This window comes from Mus musculus, chromosome 12 (genome assembly GCF_000001635.26).
Source record: "Mus musculus strain C57BL/6J chromosome 12, GRCm38.p6 C57BL/6J".
In the NCBI taxonomy this organism is placed as follows: domain Eukaryota; kingdom Metazoa; phylum Chordata; class Mammalia; order Rodentia; family Muridae; genus Mus; species Mus musculus.
Genome location: NC_000078.6, coordinates 114,254,688 through 114,275,739, shown reverse-complemented (window position 1 = coordinate 114,275,739; position 21,052 = coordinate 114,254,688). Strand labels below are relative to the sequence as shown.

The 21,052-nt window shown below is 38.2% G+C and overlaps 1 pseudogene, 2 gene segments (V, D, J or C) and 1 further gene; all 4 read left to right on the top strand.

Moving 5' to 3' along the window:
• The window catches only part of Igh (immunoglobulin heavy chain complex), a 2,751,187-nt gene that overhangs the window by 1,734,215 nt on the left and 995,920 nt on the right, over positions 1-21,052 (top strand).
• Positions 7,834-8,133, top strand: Ighv13-1 (immunoglobulin heavy variable 13-1). The segment is given in 1 exon segment: positions 7,834-8,133. A coding segment is annotated over 1 exon segment (300 nt).
• Gm18551 (predicted gene, 18551) lies at positions 9,206-10,137 on the top strand (annotated as a pseudogene).
• Positions 12,790-13,088, top strand: Ighv3-5 (immunoglobulin heavy variable 3-5). The segment is given in 1 exon segment: positions 12,790-13,088. A coding segment is annotated over 1 exon segment (299 nt).

Here is a 21,052-nt window from a genome sequence, read left to right as displayed (position 1 = left end):
GCTCACCCATTACCCTATTGCTACGCCCGGGATGGGCAGTGACTTGGCACGAATTTACTCTTGCACCTGCGCACATTACTTGTTTACCAGTTAGGCACTATGGAAGCCAGCACCATCTTGTAATGGCGATTGCTCACAGCTCTCCACAATGATCAATATTTCAAGTGACAGAACATGTTAGTGAGGATGTATGTCAAGAAAAGCATTCCTCCATTGCTTGTCAGATTGCAAATATGAAGAACCACTCTGTATTTCAATCTGGCTGTTTCTCAGAAAATTGGAAAAACTTCTTCCTAAAGACCCAGCTCTACTGCTCCTGGAGATATTCATAAAAGATTCATCAAAAGACCAAAAGGACACATGCTTCATTATGTTCATAGCAAGTTTACTCATAGTATCCAGAAAATGAAAAAAAAATAGATGCCTCTCAATTGAAAAATGGGTAGAGTAAATGTAGTTCATTTGCACAATGGAAAATTATTCAGCTTTTAAAAATGAGGACCCCATAAAATTTGTGAGCAAATGAGTGTAACTAGAAAATATCTAGAGCTATATATCTGAGTCCCTAAAGGAACTGCAAGGAATGAACTCACTGATAAGTGGATATTAGCCGTAAGGTTCCAGATACCCATGATGTATCAGGCAGACATAGAGAAGGTAAACAAAAAGGAAGGCTTAAGTAAGAATGCTTGAATCTCTTTTAGAAAAGGAAATAAATACTCATAGTAAGCAATGTAATGATGATTATTGTATGGAAGAGGGTTTGGGAGGGATATGGTGTGTCAAGATCCAGTGTAGAAAGTCTCATGATAGAGGAACAGAAGACCAGGGGAATGAATGGAAATCTCCAGCTTCTTGGAGTCATGGAGATGAGGGGAATGTCTTGAAAGTCACAGAGAACTGGGATGTGGGATACTCTCAGGATTCAATTTTGGTTACCTTAGCTGAGATGGATAACAGTGGGAATATGGAACTGGAAAAGGCCACCTCCTGTAGCTAAGCAGGGCCCCCAGTAGAGGGCTAAGGACATCAACTCACCCACAAAACTATGAACCCAAAACTTGTCCTATCTAAAAGAAATGTCAAGACAAAGATGGAGCAGAAACTGAAGGAATATCCAATTAAAAACTGTCCCAAGTAGAGAACTATCCTATATACAAGTACCAATTCCTGACACTATTAATGAAACTCTATTATGCTTGCAGAAAGAGCCTTGCATAACCGTCCTGTAAAATGCTCTACTCAGAATGAAACAGATGCGTATAACCACAAGCAAACACTGGAAGGATGCTGGGACTATTAATGAAGAGTTGGAAGGAGGAAAGATTTTAAGCCCTAAAGTCCCAGGAGTGATTATACAGGAATAACAGAGGAGTCAACTAATCTTAAACAATGAGAACTGTCAGACACTGAACCACTAAACAAAGAACAGACATCAACTGAAGTCCCTGGTTCCTATATATGTATATATCTCAGCAGTGTAGCTCAATCTCTAAGTGGGTCTTCCAACTGCTGGAGTCGGGGCTGTCCCTAAAGCTGAAGCCTACCAATGGGATCAATTCCTTAATAGTGTTGCTTTTTCTGGCTTCAATGGGACAGGATGTGTCTAATCTTGCAGAAATTTGATATGACAGTTGTGGAGAAATGATGTGTGGAAGGACTCTATGGTGGGATTAAGGGGGTAGTAATTGGTATTTAAATAATTAAAAGAGATTTAAATCTTCTGGAAAACCTGATAAAAATGCACAATATATTTTCAATTTGTAATTTGTAAAAATAAATCTCTCTAAAATATTTCAGAGCAATCCCTATATGAGACTGACATGAATCAATTGGAGGCTATGTTCAGTCAAACTAAACACAGTTGGACACAGTCTATTATTTTATATTGCAACTTCAATTGACATCATGTTTGTGTTACCAGTTGCATTAAAATATTTTCTCCATGAGCAAAAAGAAAAACCAAAATGAATTTGTCATGCAGAACCAGTGAAGCAGGTGCAGAGGGTCCATCAACGATGTTTCCTGACTCTGCTTAGATTTTGCTCTCATTTACCATTTACCAGACCCAGGAGACCATGTCCTTTGGTAGTTAGAAACCTCCTGTGAGAATAAACAAGATCTGACATAGGAAAATATAGTTGGTTCTTATACTTTATATCACTCTCCTGGGAATGTTACAGGTAGAGAAGTGATACAATTCTAAGACCCTCTAAATCACCATGAAAACAGTTTGTATCATAGTTGAATAAATTCCTATATTGAAAAACCAGGAACTTACAATATAGTCTCATGGAGAAGCAATTTCAAGGCTTTTCATGCTAAGGGTCATCACCAATCAATACAGAATGTCATGTCCTGAAGAGAGAACAAGACTAATGAGAATGAAGGATATCAGAGAAGGGTCCTAGAGATAAGAGTCTAAATATCTCTCCACCTTCTGCTATACAGAGTTATGGTTCTTCTATTGATTGAAAATGTTTCAAATTAGTGTTCTGATATACATAAAACACATGAGATATTGTATGGAACAGATCACAAAAGACCTATAACAAATAAAATAAAATAATTCAAATTTCTAGAAGTTATTTCCAAAAAGGTAATATTGTATCAAATATATGTTATTGACTTTCAATATTGGGAATCACACACCAGTCATTTTCCATGAATCAACACTAAGCTACAAATGTAAAAACAATTTCTTCAGGTTAATATCTAGACTCAGCACTCATAAACATTCCTAGTCATTCTAAAATTATCAAAGTTGTATTATAATGCTCTTTGTGGAGAAAATAAGAAATAGATGAGTCTGTGTTTAAAAAAATAAGACTCAATTATATCACTGCTATGTACTAATTTTAGATAATTCTTTGATTTTCTATTACTCAGCTTTTCCTCTTTCATTGGCCTTAGGCATTCATAAGCCTAGTACTTTCAAAACACATCTCAACATATAGCAGAAGAAAATGTAAATACTGCCTCCCTCTGCTCATGAAAATCTGTCAAACACTAACTCTGTTAAGTCTGTCTGAGGAACCAAGCCCTGGACTCTCAGTTCTTGCTACTCATTGATAGTGCTAAAAAGAATACAATTTCCAAGGAGCTGTGTTGGAAAGGCGATTACCTTGTTGCTATTATTTTATTAATTAGAATATCTTTTGGATATTTCTTAACCTGATTAATGTGCACCTCAATATAATCATGCAAATTCTTCCATTATACATCTCTTACTCACTTGGACGTTCATGACTTTTTCAAAAAGTATTATTTTTATCAGTGTGTATGACTATATTTGGTATGTAATATACTGTACACATATTGAATATATATATATATATATATATATATATATATATATATATATATATATATATATATATACATGGGAGGTATGAAGAGGTGTATGTTTAGGGCAGTTAACTTAGAAGTAAATAACCCATAGGGGAGTTTGTCCTGAAGAAAACTGATTGTCTATCTCTCAGCAGCCATTGATTGCCCATAGTTATGTATTTGCAGGTAGAGGTATAAGAGGTTTTCCCTATAATGTGATGTATAATTTAAGCATTAATAGTGTAGAGATTTTATGGGTGTATCATCCCTCTTTTGTCTCAAGATGCCATCTCATCTGGCATCTTCATCCTGTAACATTTCAATCTTTCTTCCTCATCCTTCATAATTTTCCCTGTACTTAGGTGTAGGATTTGCATTGAAGATGCACCTACTGTAGCTGGACATCACTGAGTCACTTGTTCTTTGCATGTTTATATAATGTGGAACTCTGTGATAGTCCTCATCTGCAATTAAAAAAAGCTTTTGTTGGTGAGGGAGTTGGATCTTCTATCTAAGAGTACAAGGGTATGTTTTGAGGATACACTTAGAAAATATATCTGTGTCTTGCAAGCAGATCAACATTGAAGTGACGTACCGATGGGTTTTTGTTTACCTTTTTGCTTTAGAACTTTGTGCATAGCAACTTTTGATAGCCAAATTAGCCAATAACTGATTGTATTTCAGGACTATACCATGAGATTGTACCCATTCTTGAAATTGCTCAGGTGGACAAGGAACTGTGACTACATAGCCTTGGGGCTTAAGGAAAAACCAAATATTGGTGTTATATTAAAGAAGACATGGGAATGAAAGATTCTGAAAAACTTAGGCAGTCTAGTGGCACTTAGAAACAAGAACCTTGAGGAGTGGGAAGACTCTGTACGACTAGGAGCAAGTCTACCCCGAAGTTCAGTAAACTAAGACCATGGTGAGGAGTACCTAAGTTATGGGAGAGAGCAAAGTCACCATGACAGGATGGAGATGAAGTTCAGAGGAAGAAAATAGGTTGGGAAAGAAAGGATATGGGCCAGCTAGTTGCCCCAGGTCATGCAGGAGGAGCAACAACTCACTTCAGAACTCATGGAATATGACCCAGTGGTTAGCACATTTACTATGGGTGCACTACAGTGAGGCAGACCCCAGAGGACTACATGTCCAGCAGACTACATGTCCTGAGGACTTCATTCTGTTGTAGAGGCTTTCTCTGCTTGTTCATATCCCTTTTCATCTAAAAATTATATGAAAACTCTAAGAGGGCTTTCAGCCCCTCAATGAGCACTATTATTATGTCTGTTATTTTTCCAAATATTGTTGCTTGAAAAGATTAAAGAATCAGTCATGATCCTTGAAAGGAACTTAGAGAGGTAGATCGTCAGCAATGATGAAAACCATTAGAAAGCATTTGGAAAAATCAATTGTTACTGAAGTTAGCTTAAGATACTTTTGCTAGTGGCTCAAGGATAAAAAAAAATCTTAGAAATCAATTTGAAGTTCAGAAAAAACACACTGCTTATAGATGAGCTAGGTACCTGACTAGCATTGGCTGAGGTGACTCCTACTGACACTGGACTGAGGATGATTTATGTTTTGTATGCAGTTTTGCCATCAGCATCCTGATATGATTTAATAAAAATTTGCTGGTAAGTAAATGTGCATTGCGAGGATTTAAATTAGAAACGCCTGACTGTTTTTATATAAAAGTTTAGATTTGTGATTTTAAAAGAATTTTATATGTCACTTTTTATGAAAAATAATAAAATAACTCATCTTTTTTTTTTTTGAGACAGGGTTTCTCTGTATAGCCCTGGATGTCCTGGAACGCACTTTGTAGACCAGGCTGGCCTCAACTCAGAAATCCGCCTGCCTCTGCTGCCCGAGTGCTGGGATTAAAGGCGTGTGCCACCATTCCCGGCTATAACTCATGTTTTTTTTTGTAAACACAAATTACAGCCTACCAGTAAAAGAAACTGAGGTGATTACCTTGATTGCTCACACATTGGTAGCTTATAACACGTTGCTAAGTTATGAATGTATGTGATTTCCTGGGAATACTCTTTTTATACTGCAGTATATAAAACATTATTCATAAAATTTAGTATGTATTATGGAACATTTGCTTTAAAAATCATTCAGTGTAAAAATAGAATATAATCACATGGTAATTTCTATACTGCTTGAAAATATTTACTGGGATATATAAGCTGTGGAGAAAAACTGACAGGGTTTGCTTATTGCAGCTTCCTCATTGGATCCTGCTAAATTTGCTTCACCTATTCTCTCTCTCTCTCTCTCTCTCTCTCTCTCTCTCTCTCTCTCTCTCTCTCTCTCTCTCTCTCACACTGTGTGTGTGTGTGTGTGTGTGTGTGTGTGTGTGTGTGTGTGTGTGTGTGATTGGTTCTCCCCTTTCTCTTTTGTTATTTTGCAAGGCCCTTTATTATCCGCAAGGATTTTATTCCAATTGCCTCTTGTGGACCCCAAAGGAATTCTTTCTCATCACCCAGGGAGCATTTTCCACAGTCCCACCTAATAATCTTTAAGTCCAGTTCTCAATCAGATTACCCTGATGTCAAAGCTGCTCTTTGACACCTGGTGGTGTAGGAAATGCAAGTTTCTAAAGGGCCAGCTGCATATTTTCTTTGAATAAGAGGGGGCCTTGCAATTTCATTTTTACTTTTAAAGCCATATATGTATTTGTAACTACCAATGGGGTGGAATTTAAGCAGAATAACTCTGGAGTAGCTCTAGAATAGTGACAATATTTATAAATATTTTGAAAAGGTTGTAACAAGGTCTAATACTCATGATGAGATCTTAAAATGTAATGGAGATATAAAATCTAGGACTATTTCCAATGGTTTAGACATTGATCAATGGCCAATTGACTAATTGTTCAATGCCTTATAATATGTGTGTTCATGTAAATATTTTTCCTCTAGCCTGAAAGATTGAGAAAATTTGACAACAAAAATAAAAACTTGATCTTAATTTCACTCTTTTTAAAATTAAGTGTACTCTACTAACTGATAAATAAAAATGAAACAGGTTTTTGTAAGGTTAAAAAAAAAAAAAGAGCGGGCCTTGCTAATAATTAGAAAACGACAAGTCCTTGTGGATCTGAAGAACAGAAGGGTATAGCATGGAAAGAAACTGGGCCACTGTGTTTTTTTAACAAAGTCACAGAAGAACTGGATCTTTTGTGATGGTGAGAATCAGATTTACATGATGGGTTGGAAGATCAGCCTTGGAAGACCTAAGTGTTAAAGGACATTTTTCAAAATATATTTTTACCATTGATCAAATACCATCAGATATCATGTATATCTATACAATAGTTCTTTTATGTTTTTGAAGATCAATCCTTGAACGTTATGCCTAATATACTGGATGACAGAAATATGGCCTCAGCCACACTTTATTAAATCAATTTATTCTATGCATTCATTATTCACTGAACCTTGAAAAACATCTCTCTCTCTCTCTCTCTCTCTCTCTCTCTCTCTCTCTCTCTCTCTCCCTCTCTCTCTCTGTCTCTCTCTCTGTCTATGTCTCTCTCTCTCTCTCTCTCTCTCTCTCTCTCTCTCTGTGTGTGTGTGTGTGTGTGTGTGTGTGTGTGTGTGTGTGTGTGTGTGTGTGTGTGTTTCAAAACTGATACTTTCAAGACAAGGCTTTTCTGTACAGTACTGGTTGTCTTGGATCTCTCCTTTTGTTCAAAGCTGCTCACAAACACATAGTGATCCACCTTCCCCTAGCCACATCCAGCACACAACATTTCTTATATAATTATATCTTAGTTTTTCTTATCTTAATTTCCTAGTATTTTATTTAATAACTTATGCTAAGACAGCAGGAGTTTGCAAGTACAAAACATATTAAAGGCCAAAAACCCATATTACTAGGTATATTTATAAATTCAAAATAAGTAATTCTTTTCATTCCTTCTTTCTTCTCCTTTTCTTTTTTCAAACAGTTTCATGTAGACAAAGCATAACTTAAACCTATGATTCTCTGGCTTCAACGTCTTGGCTATCATGTAGTGGTGGGGAGGACTACATGTCCTTTTGGCAAGCAGAAATACTCTACCAACTGATCTACATGCCCAGGAAAATAAGTGATACTTTCATATTATAAATGGCATTTTGGTCCTTATTTCTTCTATGACATCTGCATAATTATTTGCCTTCTCTAAGGCTTCTGCTCCTGATCTCATGATATCACAGGAAGACATGCAAATAATTCATCCTCTTCTTATGAAAACAGTCCTGACCCTATTCTTCTGACAGAAGTACCCAGAGCTGGACTCAGAAGTCCATTCATCAATTAGTACTAAACACAGGACATTCGATATGGCATTGAGACTGAGTTGGATTTTCCTTGTTTCCCTTTTAAAGGTTAATTTATAGATAAAAAGCATATACTGAGTGTGTGAGTGAATGTGCATGAGAGGAACCGTGTATATTTGTGACCCTTGATTAACAATATTCTCTGTTTGCAGGTATTCACTGTGAGGTACAGCTGGTAGAGACAGGAGGAGGCTTGGTGCAGCCTGGAAACTCTCTAAAACTTTCCTGTGCCACTTCGGGATACCCTTTTTATGACTACTGGATGGATTGGGTCCGCCATTCTCCAGAAAAGGGGCTGGAGTGGGTTGCTCGAATTGCAACAAAAACTCATAATTATGCAACGTACTATGCAGAGTCTGTGAAAGGCCGATTCATCGTCTCAAGAGATGATTCCAAAAGCAGTGCATACATGCAGATGAACAGCTTAAGAAAGGAAGACACTGCCGTTTATTACTGTGCAAGAGAGACACAGTGAGGGATAGATAAACTGTGTGAACCCAAACACAAACCTCCCTGTAGGAGCGCTCAGAACCAGCAGAGGGTGAAATTCATACACAAAGAATGGGGACAGACTTGCAATAGGGGAAAACACAAATGAGCACTGGTTTCTGGGGTCTCAGCTGTCACTTCTACTGATTTCTCAGTATGGTAACTACATTTATGGTCTCTGACATCTGTGAAAATGGAGTCCTAATTGCCGTAGTTACACACACACACACACACACACACACACACACACACACACACATATGGATATGTGGATGTATGTATATAGATATAAATATAGATGATATAGCTATATAGATATATCTAAGTCTAACATGAACTACATCCAAAAAAATCACCTCTGCTTGAAGAAATGATTCTACTGAGGTCACCAGATTTGAATCCTTAGGAAGGTGCACAGTTATTGATCATGTTTCTCCCTCAGGAAATTCAGAGAAAACTCTAGTAGTATCATGATTAGAACAGTGTTTTCAATTAGAGGAACCACAAGAAAGGTGTGGTTATACTCATTGACACATACAGTATAACAAATCACAAGGTCTTTCTGATATCCTTGAGCACAGTGCATATCAGGAAAAGATCTGACCCAACTGTATTTCTTACTGATTTAGTTAAGTAACCTATAACTTTTATTTCAATATCCCCAATTATATTTTGTTCATCTAACTTTGGACACATAATGAGTCATAATAAACTGCACTGAGGCTCAGAATGTACCTCCATGGCCACTAGGTGAAGGTTGTCAGGGAAGAAAACAAGCAAATATTTTAATAAACGACTGGTCCCAGGTACGTTGATGGAGAAATATTATTGGAGATGTGTTTGATAGCCTGACCAGAGACAGGGTCATCTGGGAGAGGGCGCAATGCATACACGAAGAATGGGGACAGACTTGCAATACCCCTGAGTAGACATACCTCTGAGCCATGTGAGAGGAAGGCAGAGAGAAGAGATAAGGGAATGAGTAAAGCAGCCAGGATGTCAGTCCAAAGACAAATGAAAATGATCAGATAAAGAAAATAGAAGGAGAGTCACTGTGATGGTGGCTCCCATCCTGCAATGAGGTAGCAGATTCTCTGCATGTCTTGGGGAGTTCCTGCACCTCCTGTGGGCCCAGTGGCAAGTGCATGAGGAAGCTCCAAGGGTTGAGCTTTTGGGAAAAGCTGAGGAATCAAGCAGACCTGAGGTCAGTGGATGCTGGGCCGGGATGAGTGCAACTCCAGATGAATGTGACAATCCCCCACCTCCAGCTCCTTCCTCCTGAGATCCAGAATTGCAGCCACCCAGAGGTGGCCAGACCCTGGCTTAGGCATCATGCATGTCACCGTGAAGACCCTTAAGTAGTAGACCTTCAAGTTCTATATTGACCCAGAGGAGATGGTAAAGACATCGAAAGAGAAGATTGAATCTGAAAAGAGGAAAGATGCCTTTCTGGTATACTGCTCTCAAAGAATATAAAATTGACGAGAAAGCTTTGTGGTGGTTATAGTGACAAAACCAAAAGCAATGACAACAGCCGTGCCAGCTCTAACCCAGCAATCAAGTACTCTCAACAATACTACAGTCAGCCCCTCCCCAGCAGCAGCTGTGGCCCAGGCTCCTACTTCCACTCCTGCCTCCACTACTCCAGCCTTAACTACAGCATCTTATGACTGCACCTGCTGATGTAATTCATCCTGAGAAACCTGCACAAAAGCTAGCACAGCTTACTACCCAGCACCAGCGGACAGTACACCAGGAGGCTCTTCCTGCTCAATTTTCGAAGATGCAACAAGTGCCCTTGTGACAAGTCAACCTTAAGAGAATATGGTAACTGAAATTATGCCAATAGGCTATGAATGAGAACAAGTAATTGCAGCCCTGAGAGCCAGTTTCAACAACCCTGACAGAGCTGTGTAATACCTACTAATAAGATTCCCTGGAGATAGAGAAAGTCAGGCTGTGGTTGATCCTCCTACCTAGTAAGAACATTAACAAGGGAGGTGTGACTCCCTGGTAGGCACCAAGATCTCATCCCGAGGAAATATAAAATCAACAAATAGCTTTAAAACCACTCTAGTTTGGGAGAAGGAATTATTGAATTCCCCTGATGATTGAAACCCATGCCATGGATTCCAGACACACCTGGCAAAAACCTCTTATAGGTGCATTATGAGACCTTCAGCATAGTGCTGAGAATACATTTCAGAATATGATATGGTCAGAACATTTGTTTGGAAATGGCATTACTGAATAGAGTATAACAGATTAAATTCCACAATCAGCTCAGTTGTAGGCTGCCTTCCTTTGTGCCAGAGATTTGTTAGCTTCGCAAGAAAGAGATTCACAGTTTGTATGCATTAAAGCTGCAGGGCATCATATATTAAAAGGGGGTTGTCCTTCTCAAGGATTTATACTTTCTTCTCTGCAATGACTAACGGTAAGTTCTAACTATGGATTTCAGTGGAAGGGACTTGCTTTTTTCTGACATCCTGGTGCTGCAAGGAACAGCTTACCTCACCAGACTGCAGGAAATGCATTCACTCCTCAAACAGATGGTTTTGGCACTTTCTAGTTAAGTGATTAAACAGGTGACCCCATTTCACCAGTCTAGCATAAACAAGGAGTAACTGAAAGAATATAAAGGAATATAGTCCATTTATAAAACAATATAGTCCACGTATGTCCTAAGTGTTGTTAAAAATATAAGTACATATTTAGTAGGTGAAAGCTGACTGGTAAAACTTTGCCTTTGCTGCAGAAATTAAGGAAATAACCACAAATACCAGGAATGTTCTTTGAACATAGATAAATAAAACTGTCACTTTCCTCACAGATTCACTGGCACCTTTGTCTTCATTTTCTATAATGACTCATGTAGACCTTAGAAAAAATTCATCAATGGAATTCTTCAAAATAAGTTATTTAGGATGTTTAATGACAGACAAGTATATAGTCTCATTGTTTCATGAACTGGACATACCTCCACTGTGGACAAGGACTCATTCTTAGGAAGCCAGAACAGTGTGAAGATGGGAGATTTCCTGTGAGTGTTGGTGTCTCCCTCCTGCAGTCAATCCTACTTCTTGCTCATTTTTAACATTCATTCATATCTCTTTTGGTATAGAGGAGATTATACACACCATGATAAATGATAGAAGTGTGTGTAGGGAGATTATAAAATCTACCAGTACAGGCTCTTTATAACTAGATCTGTTAAGCCAATATAGAGACAGTCTTTTGATATAAATTATAGGAACTTGTGAGAGCCTATGGGTTCTAAAATCAGATATTTTGTCAGAATTCTATTGACCTAGTATTTTAAAGGAACAGACAATTTTCAAGAAGATCACAACCCTTTTCACATATCACCACCATCGGGACATTCCTAATTCTATTTCTATGCTGCTTAGACACTGAGAAGGATGACAGAACATTGCAAAAGACTCCAGCAGGCAATCATGTACTGAAAAGACTGTAATGGTTCAGACAGAGTATTCCACAGATGATAGAGAGTGAAATTAGGTGGAAAACATTTCTAGTGAGTTATTCACTGATTTCTCTGCACAACTCACAGACTTCTATCCTCAGCCTTTGAAAGGCCAAGAATGAATTGATTCAAAAGGGGTATAGTATTCAAACTATGAAAAATGTTATACTTTCTTTGTGTAATGGGAAAGTATGCATAAGACATATGAATAGTAAACACATTTGTAAGTTTTGAACATCATGTTATACCAAAAAATGTAAATTAAAAGCTAATTTGAGATGTCATCTAATCTAAACAACATTTATATTTCTTAAGGAAACAAATGACACCAAATGCTGATAAGAAATTTGTTAAAGGGGAAAGACAATGCATGTTCGGTTTAACCTATTGTAGGTACCATGGAATTCTGTATGAAAGTTATTCCAAAAGGAAAAAAAAAGAGTCATGTGACCTTCCTACATCACTCCTGTACAGAGAGCTCAGTACTCTGTCCTGCAAAAATAAGAAATCATCTGTGTAAAACAAGAAGAATGTGTACCAAGTTTTATGAAAAATGGAAACACATATTCTGGGTGGGATAAGAGAAGAAACCTAGGAACAGTGTGGAATATCTAATACAAAAGCAAGAAATCATGAACCCAATTGTGAAAGGAAGGTTGGCACTGACATGAGACTTTAAAAATACAGTATCTGAAGAGGGTCTGTATGAAGGTTGGTCTAGGATTGGAAGGTAGGATAACATCGAGATGTCTTTCCTGTGATTTCTACAGTCTTAGTGCTGCCTTATTGGAGACTCACACTATAGGAAGCCAGAGACCATGATGGCCTTTCTTTTATAACCAAGGTCATTCATTATTTACTTTTCCCAGTTATGGAGGTGGCGCTGTCCCCCTGCATGCAAATCCTTCAGCAAGCTCTAAGTTAAATCCCCTCCTGGATTGTGGTAGCTCATATCTGTCTTACAGGAGGTTGATTTTTTTTATGAAAAGGGGGTATAGCCTAAAGGATGAAAATGTTCACTCTTCTGTACCTGTTGACAGTCGTTCCTGGTGAGAGTTGCCATTTCATTCATGTGTCTTGAGGGCTTATTTTTTAATGTGTGATTGACAAAAATGACCCTTCTTTTCTGAAGGTATCCTGTCTGATGTGCAGCTTCAGGAGTCAGGACCTGGCCTGGTGAAACCTTCTCAGACAGTGTTCCTCACCTGCACTGTCACTGGCATTTCCATCACCACTGGAAATTACAGGTGGAGCTGGATCCGGCAGTTTCCAGGAAACAAACTGGAGTGGATAGGGTACATATACTACAGTGGTACCATTACCTACAATCCATCTCTCACAAGTCGAACCACCATCACTAGAGACACTCCCAAGAACCAGTTCTTCCTGGAAATGAACTCTTTGACTGCTGAGGACACAGCCACATACTACTGTGCACGAGACACAGTGTGGAATCTTCAGTGTGAGCCCAGATGTAAACCTCCTTGTAGAGCAGCTCTGTACCAACAGGGGGCTTGCCCCATACACTTAGCACAGGAAATCTATTTTAGGGTAGGTTAAAAACAATCTTGTCTAAAACTCTGGCAGGAGACTCCTGATTAACAGGAAGACACATTAGTGATAAGGTCTTTAGTTAATACAATGCTCACTGCATACTAAAACTCCGTAAACCCAGAATTCTTCAATGACACTCGCTCCTAGAGGCTCCACATGCCAGCCCACTCTGACCAAAAATGGTTCCTTTCTAAAAGATCTTGAGCTTGAGCAACAAAACCTAAGAGAATCCTGGGGAAAAGGAGGTTCAGTGACAGTTGCAGGTTGAGATCTATCTCATGGGGAAGATTCAAGGCCTGACACTATTACTGATGCTATTGTGTGCTCATAAACAGGACCTGAGCATGGCTACCCTCTGAGAAGCCCAAAAAGCATGTGAATAAGACAGATGCAGATACTTACATAGAATCAATGCACAGAAACTGCGTATCCCTCAGTCTGAATTAGGGAAAAGCTGGAGGAAGCTGAGGAGCAGAGAAATCCTATAGGTAGACTAGCAGTCTCAACTAACTTTCCTTCCCACACTTGATATGTCTCAAACAAATGGCCAGCAACCTGGCAGCATACAACAGCTGACATGTTACCACTCTCTATATATACATCAGAGTACTATGTAGTCTTCTCTCAATGAGAGAAGATGCATATACCCTCCAGGGACTTGAGGCCCCAGGGAAGTGTAGAGTTATGGTGGGGTAGGGGATAGGGGAGGTTCCTGCAACCTCCATGAGATAGGGGGAGGAGGAATGGGAGGAGGAACAGTCAAATGGAAGACCAGGAGAGGAATAACAACTGGACAGTAAAAGAAGATTAAAGAATACTAACTAAAATAATTTCAAATTAATAAATTTATAAAAGAAGAATATATGTGGTCTGGAAGCTAAATCTGTCATATGTTGTATGCCCTGCTTAACTCAGTGAGATAATATAATCATTAATAATTTCTACAATGTGAATTCACAGAAAAATCTTGTCCGAATTACTTTCTTGTTGCTATTGTAAGATACTAGGTCCAAGTCAACTTATGAAATGGAACATTTATTTGATTTATAGTTCTAGATAGCAATAAAATGATAAGTCAGCATGGCAGCAAGCAGAATTCAGGTTATTCAGGACAAGTGAAAATCATAAAGTTATCAACAAGTAAGAAATAGTGCACTCTGAGAATGGTGTAAATCATTTCAAGTCTCAAGCTTCCCTTCATTAACATATTTTGTCCAACAGAGACACACTCCCTAATTCTTCTAAAAGTAATTTTTAAAAATTTTTATACTATTTCTTTTCGGGAAATCGTCTATACCCTCCCCCCATTCCCCTGCTCCCCAACCCACCTACTCCTGCTTCCTGCCCCTGTCATTCCCCTATATTGGAGAATATAATCTTCGTAAGACCAAGGGACTCTCCTCCCATTGATGGCCAACTAGGCCATCTTCTGCTACATATGCAGCTACAGACACAAGCTCCGGGGTGGGGGTGGGGGGTTACTGGTTAGTTCGTATTGTTCCTCCTATAGGGCTGCAGACCCCTTTACCTCCTTGGGTACTTTCTCTAGATCCTTCACTGGGTACCCTGTGTTCCATCTTATAGATGACTGTGAGCATCCACTTCTATTTGCCAAGCACTGGCTTAGCCTCACAGGAGATAGCTACTTCAGGTTCCTATCAAAAAATCTTGTTGGCATAAGCAATAGTGTCTGTGTTTGGTGGTTGTTTATGGGATGGATCCCAGGGTGGGGCAGTCTCTGGATGGTCATTCCTTCAGACTCAGCTCCGAACTTTTCTCTGTAACTCCTTCCATGGGTATTTTGTTCCCAATTCTAAGAAGGAACGAAGTATCCACGTTTGGTCTTCCTTCTTGAGTTTCATGTGTTTTGCAATTTGTATCTTGGGTATCCTAAGTTTCTGGGTGAATATCCACTTATAAGTGAGTGCATATCATGTGTGTTCTTTTGTGATTGGGTTACCTCACACGGGATGATATCCTCCAGATCCATCCATTTGCCTAAGAATTTCATAAATCACTGTTTTTAATAGGCATAGTACTCCATTGTGTAAATATGCCATATTTTCTGTATCCATTCCTCTGTTAAGGGACATCTGGGTTCTTTCCAGTTTCTGGCTATTATAAAGAAGACTGCTATGAACATAGAGGAGCATATGTCCTTATTACATGTTAGAGCATCTTCTGGGTATATTACCAGGAGTGGTATTGCTGGATCTTCAGGCATTACTATGTCCAATTTTCTGAGAAATAACCAAATTGATTTCCAGAGTGGTTGTTACAGCTTGTAATCCCACGAGCAATGGAGGAGTATTCCTCTTTCTCCACATCCTCCCTAGCATATGCTGTCACCTGAATTTTTCTTCTTAGCCATTCTTACTGGTGTGAGCTGGAATCTCTAGGTTGTTTTGATATGCATTCCCCTGCTGACTGAGGATGTTGAACATTTTTAGGTGCTTCTCTGCCATTCAGAATTCGTCACTTCAGAATTCTTTGTTTAGCTCTGTACTTCATTTTAAATAGGGATTTCCCCCCCCTCTGGCATCCAACTTCTTGAGTTCTTGTATATATTGGCTTTTAGCCCTCTGTTCGATTTAGGATTGGTAAAGATATTTTCCAATCTGTTGGTTGCTTTTTTGTCTTATTGACAGTGTCCTTTGTCTTATAGAAGCTTTGCAAATTTATGAAGTCCCATTTGTCAAATGTTGATCTTACAGCATAAACTATTGCTGTTCTGTTCAAGAATATTTCTCCTGTGCCCATATCTTCAAAGCTCTTCCCCACTTTCTCCTCTTTAAGTTTCAGTGTCTCTAGTATTATGTGGAGGTCCTTGATCCACTTCAACATTAGATTTGTACAAAGAAAAAATAGTGGATCAATTTGCATTCTTTTATATGCTAACTGCCAGTTGAGCCAGCACCATATTTTGAAAATGCTGTCATTTTTTCCACTGGATGGTTTTAGCTCCTTTGTCAAAGATCAAATAACCATAGGTGTGTGAGTTTATTTTTGGTTCTTCAATTCTATTCCATTGATCTACCTGTCTGGAAATGTATGGTAAAATGAAATTTTAATCACAATTGCTCTGTAGTACAGATTGAGGTCAGGGATGGTGATTCCATCAGAGGTTCTTTCATTATTGAGAATAGTTTTTGGTATCCTAGGTTTTTTGTTGTTCCAGATGAATTTGCAAATTGCCCTTTCTAATTCTGTAATGAATTGAATTGGAATTTTGTTGGAGATTGCATTGAGTCTGTAAATTGCTTTAGGCAAGCTGGCCATTTTTAATATATTAATCTTACTAATCCATGAACATGGGAGATCTTTCCATCTTCTGAGATCTTCTTTGATTTCTTTCTCCAGAGACTTGAAGTCCTTATCATACAGATCTTTCACTTGCTTAGTTAGACTCACACCAAGGTATTTTATATTATTGGTGACTATTGTGAAAGATTTCTTTCTCAGCCTCTTTATCCTTTGTGTAGTGAAAAGCTACTGATTTTTTTGAGTTAATTTTATATCCAGCTACATAGCTGAAGTTGTTTATCAGGTTTTGGAGTTCTCTGGTGGAAGCAGAAATGGTGGTCTTACCTGTGTTCACAGATGTGCCAGTTCTTCTGGGATACCAGTTCTCTCCTGGTGGCATTTGACTATGGAGAGCTCTGGCACAATATCAGCTCCAAGCTCAGATGAATCCTGGATGCCCTAAACTGTTAACAACAGTGTATGTCTTCAGAAGTTATTTGCCTATTTATATGTTACTCCTAGTAATACACCTAAAATATGTCTCACACACACAGAGAGGAGAGAGAGAGAAAGAGAGAGAAAGAGAGAGAGAGAGAGAGAGAGAGAGAGAGAGAGAGAGAGAGAGAGAGAGAGAGATCCATTATCATCTTTATCCATTGTCATTGTGTCGGGGCTAACAGAGGCAGGATAAGAGATAGTGAAGACAAAGGCATGGTCCTTTAAGAGAACGGGATATGGGATGCCCCTGGATATACAAATAACAAGGGCATACAGTATTTTCATTGCAATAAAAGCTGGCTCTATTTCTCAATCACATCACTGAAGAAGAGCTGTCAATAACAAGGGCTGTGGTGGACCAGATGCAGGATACCACACAACCCTACAGCTCCCTGCTTCAAGTGTCTGAGAGATGTTTCTGTGAGGTTTGAGCCCTTGCACTTATTTAGAAATGTGAAGGTATCACATATCATGATCTCAGCAGTTTTAAGATCCTCTGCATTTCTTGTTGGTTGTCAGTGGTCAGATTGTCATGGAATATAAAATAAAATTTTTTATCTGTGTTGGTTTATATGCATTGTATTAATTCTTTACACCAAGTGTATCCTTCCTAATCCAGGGGATAATATATATATATATATATATATATATATATATATATATATATATATATATCATATATATCATTAAAAAGGCAAAAAGAGCTAAATAATACTTATTCAAAAGTGACAAAAAGACAAAAGATATTTCTACAAACAAAAAGACTAGGTCAACAAAGGCATAGCACAGAATCAATGCCTCTCATTACCACATCAATGAAAATTAAGGTCAAAAAGAGATATCACCTCATATGTGGATATATTCAGGATAAGATATGTGTTCATGGCTGTTGCTGTGTTGACAGTTACACAAGGTTCCATGAACAGACTGAGAAATAAGGACACTGCCATGTGTTACTGTTTGAGAGATACAGTGAGGAAAGTACTTTGGGAGCTCAGGCAAATACTCTGTAAGGTGCTCATGGTCAGCAGGGGGCACTGGAACACAGGGAGCTCCAGGTCAACAGAAGTGGAGTAGAATAGTGAATTGTTAAAATAATCTGAATATGAGATTTTCTTTTCTGGTCCCATTTATTTCATGTTTTCTTGGCTTCTTATAGCTTTATGTCCATACCATACTTTAGGTTGGTGAAGTTTTCTTCTGTGATTTTGTTGAAAACATTTTCAGGTCCTTTGATCTGGGAATCTTAATTCTCCTCTATTTCAATTATTCTTAGATTTGGTCTCTTTATTGTGTTCTGAATTTCCTGGATACTCTGGGTTAGGAGTTTTTTATGTTTTAAATTTTCTTTGACAGATATCCCAATCTCTTCTACTGTATCTTTTACACCTGAGATTCTCTCTACTATCTCTTGTATTCTGTTGGTAATACTTTCATCTGTAATTCCTGACCTCTTTCCTAGGTTTTCCATTTGCAGGTTTGCCTCCATTTGTGTTTTCTTTATTGTTTCTACGTCCACTTTTAGGTCATGGATTGCTTTATTCTATTTCTTTACCTGTTTGTCTCTGTTTTCCTGTATTGTTTTCAGTGAGTTATTGATATCCTCCTTAAAGGACACTATTATCTCCATCAGATATGATTTTAGGACAGATTCATGATTAAACAGTCAGATACAGATGTTTGCATCCATCCAATGGGCAGAAGCAGCTGATCCCTGTTGTAGAATTATGGAAGACTGAAAGAAGCTGAGGAGAAGGGTGATCCTCTAGAAAGACCAGAAGTCTTAATTAATCTGTACCCTTGAAATCTTTCAAACACTAGACCACCAAACAGATAGCTTACACCAGCTGATATGAGGACCCCAACACAGATAGAGTAGAGGGTTTCCAGGTCTGTGTTCATTCAGAGATGAGGCACCTAACCCTCAAGAGGCTGGAGTCTCCAGGGAGTTTAGAGGTCAGGTGGGTTGGGTTATGGGGACATCCACGTGGAGACAGGGTGGGGTGGAGTTGAGGTGTGGGATGTGGAGAACTCAGAGCATGAATGGGGGTGGGGAAGGAAATATGGAGTGTAAAAAAAGGAATTACAAATAAAAATAAAATTAAATAATAATCTGAATTGTTTCAAGTTATAAAGTTATCACACTTTCCAGAAAAAAATACTATAGAGATCAAATATTTAAATAATTACATCTTTAGTTCTGGTGGACGAATTTAAATATAGGATACATTCTGTTTAGAACAAAATGCAGAGCACTAACAATGCAGATGTGACTCCCTAGTGGGCACAAAGATGTCATCATGAGGAAGCAGAAAACCAAGAAGTAGTTTAAAAATAACTCTGGTTTGGGGAAGGGATCATTGAATTCCCCTGATGTTTGAAACCCATGACATGGATTCCAGTAACACCTACCATAATCTAGGCTTAGGGGCATGACGAAACCTTCAGTATAGCACTGAGAAATACATCCCAGCATAGAATATACTCAGAATATTTGTTTGGAAATGGTATTATTGAATATAGTATAACATATAAAATTCCACAATCAGATCAGTTGAATTCTGCCTTCCTCTGTGCCAGAGATGTGTCCGCTGAGCAAGAGGGAGATAGTCCTGCTGTATACATCAAAGTTGCAGAGCGTCATAGATTAAAAGGGGGTTTTCCTTCTCAAGGATGTACATTTTCTTCTCTTCAATGACTAATGGTAAGTTCTAACCATGCATTCAAATGAAAGAAACTTGTTTTTCTGACCTACTCGTGCTGCAAGGAACAGCTTAACGTGCCATACTGAAGGGAATGTATCTTTCACTCCTCATTCACATGATTTTGGCACTCCTCTAGTCAACTAAACATGTGTTCCCATTGTACCAATCTAAAATATGGAAGGAGTAACTGAAGTAATACAAAAGAAGAAACAATATAGGCAATGTGGGCCCCAAGTGCTGTTAAAAATTCAAGCACGTAAAAAAATATAAATACAAGCACACATATTTAGAAGTAAAAGCTGACTGTCAAAATATTGACTTTGTTACTGAAATTAACAAAATAACCAAAAATACCATTAATGTTCCTTTGAGCAGAGATAAATAAAACTGTCATTTGACTCACAGATTCATTGGCAACTTTTTGATTGTCTTCATTTTCTATAATGACTCATGTAGACGTTAGGAAAATTTTCATCAAAAGAGTTATTTGGAATAAAACTCTTTAAAGGTGCTTAATGACAGACCAGTAGATAGTCTCATTGTTTCACAAACTGGAAATAACATCCAATGTGGACAAGGATAAGTTTTGGGGCCTGCCTGCAGTTCTCATATCCGGGTTCGAGCCTGGGAGGCATCTTGGAGCTGTGGTAAAGAGGAGCTTATATACACCATGATAAATGATGGGAGTGTAGGTAGGGAGATTATAAAATCTATTGGGGCAAGTTCTTTATAACTACATCTATCACACAGAGAATATCATCCTGATGTTAAGGCAATATAGAGACAGTCTTTTGATATAAATTTTAGGAACTTTTGAGAGCCTACTTATTATAAAGTCAGATATTTTGTCAGAATTCTACTGACATAGTACTTTAAAGGAACACATTATTATCAAGAAGATTACAACCCTTTTCACAGATCACCACCATTGTGGTGTTCCTACTTCTGTCTCTATGCTGCTCAGACACTGAGAAAGATGACAGAGTATTGCAACTGTCTCCAGCAGACAATCATGTACTGAAAGAACTGTAATGTATCACACAGAGAACATTCTACAAATGATATACAGTAAGATTAGGTAGAAAAAAGGTCTAGTGGATTGTTCACTGGTTTTTCTGCACCACCCACAGAATTCTACCCTCAGCCTTTGAAAGGCAAAGAATGAATTGATTCAACAGGAGGACGGCAGTCATACTTTGAAATATTTTATAGTTTCTTTGTGTATTGGAAAAAATATGCATAAAACATATGAATAGTAAACACTTTTTCAAGTTTTAACATCACACTCTATATAGAAAATGTAAATTAAAAGCTAATTTGAGATGTCATCTAATCCAAATATCAATTATATTTCTTAAGGAAACAAGTGACACCAGATGCTGATGAGAAATTGGTGAAAAGGGAAA